The sequence below is a fragment of the Mandrillus leucophaeus genome, unplaced genomic scaffold, assembly GCF_000951045.1.
Source record: "Mandrillus leucophaeus isolate KB7577 unplaced genomic scaffold, Mleu.le_1.0 Scaffold535, whole genome shotgun sequence".
NCBI lineage: Eukaryota > Metazoa > Chordata > Mammalia > Primates > Cercopithecidae > Mandrillus > Mandrillus leucophaeus.
The window spans coordinates 1167136-1178221 of NW_012105753.1; the positions used below are offsets into that span (position 1 = coordinate 1167136).

General features: G+C 36.4%; 1 protein-coding gene across 1 annotated transcript in view; it reads left to right on the forward strand.

Annotated features, from left to right (window-relative positions):
* ZGRF1 (zinc finger, GRF-type containing 1) overlaps window positions 1-11086 on the forward strand; it is a 102901-nt gene that overhangs the window by 58502 nt on the left and 33313 nt on the right. The window contains exon 16 of the mRNA XM_011997288.1: window positions 1013-1152. Coding sequence (XP_011852678.1) covers window positions 1013-1152 — 140 coding nt within the window. The remainder of the gene's footprint in view (window positions 1-1012; window positions 1153-11086) is intronic.

Here is an 11086-nt window from a genome sequence, read left to right on the forward strand (position 1 = left end):
TGCAACAACTGGAGGTCACTATGTTAAGTGAAATTAGCCAAAGGCCAGGCATGGTCTCACGCCTGTAATCCCAGAACTTTGGGAGGCCAAGGTGGGCGAATCACTTGAACACAGGAGTTCAAGACCAGCTTGGGCAACATGATGAAACCTTGTCTCTTGAAACCTGGTCTCTACAAAAAATAAAAAAATTAGCCAGGTGTGGTGGCCTGCACCTGTAGTTCCAGCTCCTTGGGAGTCTGAAACAGGATAAGCCCAGGAGGTGGAGGTTGCACTGAGCCAAGGTCATGCCACTGCACTTCCAGCCTGGGCAACAAAGCCAGACTCTGTCTCAATCAGTATCAAAAAAAAAAAAAGAAAGAAGCCAGATACCAAAAGACAAATATTGCATGTTCTTACTCATATGTGGAGCTAAAAAAGCAGATCTCATGGACGTAAGAGAGTAGAATGGTGGTTACCAGAAGCTGGGAAGAAAAGGGGGTGGGAAATGAAGAGAGGTTGGTTAAAATGTAAAAAAAAAAAAAAGAAAAAGGAATACAGTAGGGAAATTATAGTTAATAATTTATTGTATGTTCAGAATAACTACAAGAGAAGAATTGTAATGTTCCCAACACAAAGAAAAGATCAGTGTTTGAAGTAATGAATGTCCCAGTTTCCCTGATTTGATTTGATCATTACACAATGTGTAAAGATACCAGGAGATCTCATGTACTCCTAAAGTATGTGTAACTATTACATACCAATAAAACAAATTAAATTTAAAGATTTTAAAAAGCACATGAGGTGTTCTATCTTTCAGATACTTTTCTATCTCAGTCTCTTCTAAAACTGATGACAGTTCTGTGAGAGTTGTTATTTTCTTACTTTGATAGAATATATTTATATTTTGTATACATGTATGAAAGTAGGTACACATATAAAACCTGGTTCTTTTCATACTGTATTTTAAAGATTTTCAAAAAACTTGCACCTTAATATTATTACAATTCATTTTTATTTTTTATTACCTTTTCAGAAAAGGATTTGATTTTCAGAGAAAACAGTATGGCAAACTAAAGAAGTTTACTACTGTAAATCCTGAGTTTTATAATGAACCAAAAACCAAACTTTATCTTAAGCTGAGTCGGAAGGAAAGTTCTTCAGCTTATAGCAAAAGTGAGTTGATCTGATCATACTGGTGATTCAATCTAGCCTTCTATCTCCATTACATACAACTGTATAAGTCGTTTATATTAAAGAATTTTATATTAAATTTTGAAAGTATAATTTAATAGTACTATGTATTATATATAAACTAATTGTATAATAAATTAGACCATTTCTAAAAAACATTTTAAGATGTTAGGGCTTTTTAAAAACTTCATTAAAAGGGATACCAAAAACATTTAATTAGTTCTTGGAATCATATAAGTAAGTATATTGAATCAACTGTGCCCTGATTTAATGTCAAAAATAAACCGAAAATACGTAATAATAAGTTTGTTGATGCTTCTTTTATTGTCTATGTAATTTGGCAACATTGAACCCCAAATTTTGTATATTTGGAAATAAAATCCTTTAAACATTTTTCCCCCCCGAGACAGAGTCTCACTCTCTTGCCAAGGCTGGAGTGCAGTAGCGTGATCTAGGCTCACTGCAACCTCTGCCTCCTGGGTTCAAGTGATTATTCTGCCTCAGCCTCCCGAGTAGCTGGGATTACTGGTGCATGCCACCAAGTTCAGCTAATTTTTGTATTTTTAGTAGAGATGGTTTCACCATGTTGGCCAACCTGGTCTTGAACTCCTGGCCTCAGGTGGTCCACCCACCTTGGCTACCATGGGATTATAGACATAAGCCACCATGCCCGGCCAGCATTGAGTGTTTTTAAAGGACCTTAGGTGCACTAAGTTGGATTAATCATTATTTGTGATTTTGTGACCTACTCTTAGTCATTGGTCCTCACATAGCTCACTTTCATTTAGTTATTTACTTAGTTATTTAAAATAATATAATAAGCATTTGTGAGCCCACAAACCAAATCAAAATCTAGTACCTTTATACCAACCTACATTTAAGTTAACCCCACTACCTAATCTGGTCTCTCCAAACCCAAGGTAATTATCATTTTGATCCTTGCACACACCAACATTTTTCTTTCCTTTGTGTATAGATTTATGTAAATGAATTCCTAAAGAGCTAAATAAAATTTTTAGTTTTTTTAGATCTTACTAAAATGATGTCATTCTGTATATAATCTTTTGGAATTTATCTTTTTTTGGTTAGTATGTTGCTACAATTTATCCATGTTGTTGTTCTTAAATCTAGTCTAGATTATTTGTTTTGACTGTTGTATAATATTTTGTAAACATGCTATAGTTTATTGTTTTCATTGTTTGGGTTTCTAAGTTTTACCACTGTGAACAGGGTGTTGTGAATATTCTTGTACTGTCTTGTAGATATGTACAGGTTTCTTTTGACTATTACTCTAGGAATAAAAATGCTGCATTACAGCATATGAAGATACTTCACACATCTTTAGATTGTAGTGCCAAATTGATTTCCAAAGTGGCTCTATCAGTTTGTATTCAACCTGAGTATAAGAGATCTTATAGAGCAACTCATTCAAATGAGTGTAAGATGATTGCATTGTGGTTTTAGCTTACATTTCTCTGCTCACCAGTGATGTTAAAATACTCTTCATGTGTTTATTAGTTACATGTGTTTCTTCTTAGCCATTTTACTATTGGGTTCTTTATAACCTTCTTTTATTTATAGAAGTTCTTTATGTATTCTTCATATTAATTCTTTGTTGATTATGTATATTGTGAATATCTGCTCCTCAGATCATGTCTTTTCACTTACTTTAAGATATCTTTAGATAAATAAAAATCTTAATTTTAAAATAGTCATATTTATTGTAATCTTTTCTTTTTGACAGTGCTTTTTATATCTTATCTTAAAAATCTTTTCCTATGCTGAGTTCTAAAATTACTCACCTATATTTTCTACTAAATGTTTTACAGTTTGGTTTTTGACATTTAAATCTTTATTATTAATTTCCATAATTTTTTGAGGGAAGAGGTGGTGTTTGGTTACATGAATAAGTTCTTTAGTAGTGATTTCTGAGATTTTGCTACACCTATCACCTGATCAGTATACACTGTACCAAATTTGTAGTCTTTTATCCTTCACCGCCCCGCTTACCCTTTCCCCTGAGTCCCCAAAGTCCATTGTATTATTCTTATGCCTTTTCACCCTCATAACTTAGCTCTCACTTACGATTAGAGCATACAATGTTTGATTTTCCATTCGTGAGTTACTTCACTTAGAATTATCTCCAGTTCCATCCAGGTTGTTGCAAATGCCATTATTTGTGCCGTTTTATGACTGAATAGTATTCCATGGTGTGTGTGTGGAGGGGTGTGTGTGTGTGTGTGTGTGTGTGTGTGTGTATCTATCTATATCACAATTTCTTTATCCACTCGTTGATCAATGGGCATTTGGGCTGGTTTCATATTTTCGTAATTGCGAATTGTGCTGCTATAAACGTGTAAGTATCTTTTTTGTGCAATGACTTCTTTTCCTCTGAATAGATACCCAGCAGTGGGATTGTTGGATCAAATGGTAGTTCTACTTTTAGTTCTTTAAGGAATCTCCACACTGTTTGCCACTGGTTGTACTAGATTACATTTCCACTAGCAGTGTAAAAGTGTTCCCTTTTCACCACATCCCTGCCAACAACTATTAATTTTGAATTTTTTGATTATGGCCATTCTTGCAGGAGTAAGGCAGTATTGCCTTGTGGTTTTGATTTGCATTTCCCTGATCATTAGTGATGTTGAGCATTTTTTCATGTTTGTTGGTCATTTGTATATCTTCTTTTGAGAATTGTCTATTCATGTCCTTAGCCCACTTTTTGATGGCATCATTTGATTTTTTCTTGCTGATTTGTTTGAGTTTCTTGTAGATTCTGAGTGTTACTCATTTGTCAGATGTATAGATTGTGAAGATTTTCTCCCACTCTGTGGGTTGTCTGTTTACCCTGATGATTGTTTCTTTTGCTGTGCAGAAGCTTTTTACTAATAGTTTAATTAAGTTCCATCTTTTTTTCTTTTTTTTTTTTTTTTTTTTTGAGACGGAGTCTCGCTTTGTCCCTAGCCTGGACTGCAGTGGCACAATCTCGGCTCACTGCAAGCTCCGCCTCCCGGATTCACACCATTTTCCAGCCTCAACCTCCCGAGTAGCTGGGACTACAGGCGCCCGCCAACACGCCCGGCTAATTTTTTGTATTTTTAGTAGAGACGGGGTTTCACCATGTTAGCCAGGATGGTCTCGATCTCCTGACCTCGTGATCCGCCCGCCTCGGCTTCCCAAAGTGCTGAGATTACAGGCGTGAGCTATCGCGCCCAGCCTATCTTTGTTTTTATTGTATTTGCTTTTGGGTTCTTGATCATGAAGTCTTAGCCTAAGCCAGTGTCAGAAGGATTTTTCTGATGTTCTAGAATTTTTATGGTTTCACGCTTTAGATTTAAATTCTCGATCCATATTGAGTTGATTTTTGTATAAGGCAAGAGGCGAGGATCCAGTTTCATTCCTCTACATGTGGCTTGCCAATTATCCCAGCACCATTTGTTGAATAGGGGTTTTTTCCCCCACTCTATGTTTTTGTTTGTTTTGTCAAAGATCAGTTGGCTCTAAGTATTTGGTTTTATTTCTGGGCTCTCTATGCTGTTCTGTTGGTCTATGTGCCTATTTTTATACCAGTACCATGCTGTTTTGGTGGCTATGAGATTTAAATCTTCAGTCCACTTGAAGTTGACTCTTTTTTTCTTTCGTATATGGTGTGAAGTAGGGATCCGGTTTCATCTTTTTCTTTTTAATTACCAATTTTGCTAGAATAGTAACCATTTTTTATTGATTAGTCTCTTTTCCTCACTGGTCTGAAATGCTACGTCTGTCATATAATCAGGTTTAAAGTAACTGTGTGTGTTCTGGAATCCCTATTTTATACTGTAGGTTAGTTTGTATATTGTTGTACCAGTTCCAGATTGCCTTAATTACCATAGCTTCATAAATCCTGATATCAAATTGTGCAAGTTCCCCTCTGTGTTCTTAGATGTGGCCTGACTGTTCTTGGTCCTTTACTCTTTCATATATATTTTAGAATCATCTTATCAAGTTTCATGAAAAACTTGTTGGGATCTTGATTGGAATTGTACCTATAAAGTTGAGAAGGGATGCCATCTTTAAAATACCAAGATTTAGAGCTGAGCATGGTGGCTCACACCTGAAATCCCAACACTTTGGGAGGCCAAGACAGGAGGATAGCTTGAACTTAGGAGTTTGGAGACCAGCCTGGGCAACATAGTGAGACCTTGTCTCAAAAAAAAAAAAAAAGAAAAAAAAATTAAGATTTAATACCATGTACTTGCTATATCTCTCTGTTTATTTAAATTTTTTTGTGACATCTTATAATAAAGTTCTGCAAATTTCCCTGTAGAAGTTTTGAATATTTTTATCTTAAATTTATTCATATTCTCTGATACCACTGTATTATTTGTGTTTTTGTTCTTCTGACCAGTCTTGCCTGAGGTTTGTCTTATTTTGTTATTTTTATCAAAGAACTGACTTGGTTTTATTGATCAGAAGATCAGCAATGTATTTTTGTTTTATTTTTATTGTTGTTGTTGGCTTCCTCTCTAATTTTTATGATTTCTTCTATTTTGTTTAGGATAGTATCCTCTTCTTTTTTACACATCTTAAGTTGATACTTAGCTAATTTTGAGGCTTTTCTCTTCTCTAATACACTTATTAGGGCTGTAAGTTTTCCTTAAAGTACCACTCTATTTTTTTTTTTTTTTTTTGAAATGTAGTCTGGCTCTGTTGCCCAGGCTGAGTGCAGTGGCACAATTGTGGCTCACTGCAACCTCCACCTCCTGGGTTCAAGCAAATCTTCTGCCTCAGCTTCCCATACTCCCGTACTGGGACTATAGGCACCCACCACCACACCCAGCTAACTTTTTGTATTTTTAGGAGAGATAGGGTTTCACCATGTTGGCCAGGCTGGTCTTGAACTCCTCACCTCAAGTGATCTGCCTGCCTAGGCTCCCAAAGTGTTGAGTTTACAGATGTGAGCCTCCGCGCCTGGCCTACCACTCTATTTTTGCTGAAGTATTTTTTTCGTTATAATTCAGTTTGTTTTAAATTTCCCATTATGATTTCTTTTTTAACCTGTGAGTCATTTAGCATGTGTTTTAATATTCAAAAATATAGGGAATTTCTAGTTTAACTTTTTATTAACTTCTGACTTAAATATGTAATAGGTAGACATTTTTATTTTTATATTATTCTTTAAAATTTATTAAATTTATGTATGTATGTATGTAGGTATGTATGTATGTTTGAGACGAGTCTTGCTCTGTTGCCCAGGATGGAGTGCAGTGGCACGATCTCAGCTCACTGCAACCTCCGTCTCCCAGGTTCAAGCAATTCTCCTGTCTCAGCCTCCCAAGTGGCTGGGATTACAGGCACCCACCACAATACCCACTACATTTTTTTAGTTTTAGTAGAGACAGGTTTTCACCATGTTGGCCAGGCTAGTCTCAAACTCCTAGCCTCAAGTAATCTGCCTGCTTCAGCCTCCCAAAGTGTTGGGATTACAGGCGTGAACCACCACAGCTGGCCTACTAAGGTTTTTGTACACTTGATCCTAGCCAAAAGACTGAGAAGCGATATTTTTAAGGCTGTTTTTAATGGCATAGTACAAGAGAAATACATTTTCTCTAATTGTTGAATACAGAACTCTTTAATGGTCAGATCAAGCTTATTAATTGTCTTGTCCAGATCTTCTATATAGTCTAGCCAACTTTTTGTGGCAGTTATCTAAGTAATTAAGGGAGATGAGTTGAAAATTTCCTCTGTGGTGCACTCTCTCCCTGCTATTTATAACATTTTGCATCTTATATGTTAGGGCTATTTTATTTGGTGCATATATATTTTAAATTATTATTAACCTTGGGGTAAACATATCATTATGTAGAGATGATCCTCTCCTTCTCTAATAATTTTTTCTTAAAAGTCTGTTAATATAGGTATGCTAAGTTTATTTTGACTAGTATTAGTTTCATAAGTCTTTTTTCATTTTTTAATCTTTGTTTGTTCTTATATTACAGGTGTTCTTTATAAACAGCATATGTCTCAATTTTAAAGATGTGACTTGTAAATAGAATAAGGCCAATAGTTGACTTTATTATAGTAATTGATACCTGGATATGTTTCTTTAATCTTAACTTATTTTTGTTTATTCTAATTTTACTATGCTTTTTAAAATCATTTCTTATTTTTTTTTTTCTTTTAAGACAGAGTTTCACTCTCGTTACCTAGGCTGGAGTGCAGTGGTGCAATCTGGGCTCACTGCAACCTCCACCTCCTGGGTTCAAGTGGTTCTCCTGCCTCAGCCTCCCGAGTAGCTGGGATTACAGGTGTCTACCACTATGCCTAGCTAATTTTTTTTTTTATTTTTAGTAGAGACAGTGTTTCACCATGTTGGCCAGGCTGGTCTCAAACTCCTGACCTCAGGTGATCCACCCACCTCGGCCTCCCAAAGTGCTAAGATTACAAGTGTGAGCCACCACGCCTGGCTGGCACTCTGATTCTTATTTCTTTATGTGTTATGTGCTCTTTCTGGCTGGGAGTTTTAGAATTTTCTCGATTACTTTGATAGTCTTATATTTCTCTATACAGTGTCTAACTGGGTTTTTCCTGATTTCTCCTTTTGGGCACATTATGGACCTTTTAAATCTAAAGTTCATTATCTTTTTTTATACTTCTGGGAAATGAATCTTAATTATTTCTTCAAATCTTTCTTTTTTATCTCTTTATTCTTTCCCTCTTTTCTAGATCTTTTATTATTTAAATGTTAGCACTTCTGAATCTGTCTTCCAAATCTCTTAGTTTTTCCTTTATATTTCCTGAATTTTTGTCCTTTCTTCCTTCTGGGAAATATCATCAATATGATTATCTGAATTGGCTATTGATTCCTCAAATGTATTCATCCTGCTATTTATCAATTGTATTTTTCCAACCTAATATTTGTGTTCGTTTCTTTTTCCTGTTTTTTGTTTTTTTTGTTTGTTTGTTTTGTTTAATTTTTGAGACAGGGTCTCATTCTGTCACCCAGGCTGGAGTAGAGCAATCATGGCTCACTGCAGCATTGACCTCTTAGGCCCTAGTGATCCTCCCACCTCAGCCTCCTGAGTAGCTGGGACTATAGGTTCAAGCCACTACACCCAGCTAATGTTTTAATTTTTTTGTAGTGATGGGGTCTTGCTATGTTGTCCTGGCACATCTTGAACTCTTGGGCTTAAGTGATCCCCCTGACTCAGCCTCCTAAAGTGTTGGGATTGTAGGCATGAGCCATTGTGCCTGGCCTGTTTTCCTGTATGTATGTACATATGTATTTATTTATTGAGATGAGTTCTCACTGTTTTGCCTAGGCTGGTCTCAAACTCTGGGGCTCAAGCAATTCTGTCATCTCAGCCTCCCAAGTAGCTAGGACTACAGTTGTGTGCCACTGCACTCGGCTGTTATTATTTTACATTGTTACTATCTTCCTTTACCTCTTTTTTTTTTTTTTTGAGTCTTTGTGTTCCTTGAATGTCTTAATATTTTGGCCTGTGAACTCATTTTCCCCTGGCGGTATCAGCTTTTCTTTCTGGCAGTACATGTTGGGGAAGGCCCATTCCAGTCTGGTCAGCTCGAAGGAGCTCAGGGAGTTGAGGGTGTAACTGAGCTATGAGGTGGAGAGCCCCAGGCACTAGAAAACCACAGTTACCCACAGAATGATCCCTAAAGTGAAATCTAAAACCTCTGATTAAAAGGAAAATGCAACATTAAGATGTATCATTTCTTAGATTGTGAAATTCTTTAGCCCTAGGGGTTTGAAGGTGAGGTAGAGACTGCCTGTGATCAGTGAGTTACCATCTGTTTTTCTCCACACTTTATGGCATAGGGCTTGCATTGCCGCCCTGATTTTTCTTTTTTTTTTTTTCCTCCAGAGGATTTCTAGACCAGAAGTATAAATTGCCTTATGGATAGGTAGGCCCTATTTGTCCCAGTACAATTGGGGATGGGGAAGAAGATGGGATGGGAAGCAAGAACAGAACCCCAGGAGGTTCCTCACCCTCTTTGATCCCCTCCTCCTCTACAGGCCTTCTGCACTTGGCCAAAATCACTTCAGGTACACAAACCCCAGTTCAAAACAGGCCCTCCAACTCGAGATTTTCCGTGGTGGTCTCCACTTCTCTGTCTGTTCCCCACAGAAAGGAAGCCAACAATCATACTAATTCAGCATCTTAGATGACACCAGAATCAGGAATCTCCTATGTCTTTATTTTTAATTCAAAAGTTTTTTTGAGCATTGTTTTGCATGTTTTGAATTATGTTATTAATTTAGTAAGTAAAAAGAATTTATAATGTGACCTTTGAAGGAAACTTTTGTGCAGGGACATTATGTATGTTTTTATTTTTTAAATGTATATCACATAGAAGACATTCATGAAGTGGTTGGATTTTTAGAAATTAAACGTTTGAGATCATTTTTTAAAAATTAAAAATCTCCAAACCAGCATTTGAGGAAAAAAAGAAAAAAATTAACAAGTAATACATAAATGGATACAATGAAAAATCAAGGTATAAAGAAATATATACAGTTAAAAGTGAAAGTCTTACTTTAATACCTTTCATTTTCATTCCTTATAGGTTACCATTTTGAAATGCATATGATTAAATAATTACTAGATATATTCAGTCTTAAGGTTCTCTTTAGTTTATTTTCTTCACTTGAATCTCTCATTCCTATTTGCAGCAGGGAAAGTTTAAGATGAATCCAATTTGATAGATTTTGTCCAATAAATTTCAGACTCATTTGGGTATTGAAATCTTAGTCGCTGCCCAGTTTAGTCTCTCTTTCAGGGCTTCCACACCTTTCTCATTTCTAAAAACCCTATTCCTCCCTGTGCCTACTTTTAATATCACAAGATACACATGCTAATTACTAAGTAGTTGCTAGAGAGGAGGAAGGTCCGCTTTCCTGAAAGAGGCTTGTTAGTGAAAATGGGATAGTATATTGCTTTTTTGTGATTATTTCTCAGCTTGCTAGAACTGCTAATATCCTTATTGATCTGATCTTTGGCACTATTCCAATTGCTGATGCCCTGGCAGTTGGTTTTCTCAGCCTGAACTGAGTCCAATATTACTTTTTTTGTAGTGTGTTAAGTGGTTGCTGTGGTCTAAATGTGTCCCCCCGCCCTCCACTCCCCCCGCCAAATACATATTTTGAAATTTGATTGCCAATGTATTAAGAGCTGGGGCCTTTGGGAGATGATTAAGTCATGTGGGCACTGCATAACTTAGTCCTGCATGGGATTAGTGACCTTATAAGAGAGGTTAAAGGGAGTGCCTTGGCCCCTTTGCACCAGTGAGAGTGAGCCTTCACTGGTTATTCACTGGTGCTCTGCTGACACCTTGATCTTGGACTTTTTAGCTTCCAGAACTGCTATGAGAAATAAATTTCTACTATTTGTGAATTACTAATTTAAGATATTTTGTTATAGCAGCCTGAACGGACTAATACAATAGTCTTATGGGCTAGCCCATGTCCTGCCTTCTTAGGAGTTCTGTGGGTTCATGCAAAACCTAGGGATTTCCATTGTAGCAAACTCATCTTCCCATGTGATGTCTCTGCCCTCCTTCTTCCTCACCCTGTAATTGTGCCATCTCTTTAGTCTTTTTCTGTGTGATTCAAGAGGTACTGTATTAATTGCAGAATCTGATGTTGGTTCTTTTGTTCAGGAGCACTCCCAACCTTTAGGTTGATAGTTGATGAATATCTTTCCAGAGCTTTACTTCTCATCATGTGTATGTATATGTGTACTATAGATGTATGTACACACATGTGCAAATATATATAATTTTTAAAAATATAGAACCATTCTGTATGTGTCTGTGTAGTGTTTAAAAATGTTTGTCTTCACACCAACATGGCTCATGTATACATATGTAACAAACATGCACGTTGTGCACATGTACCCTAGAACTTAAAGTATAATTT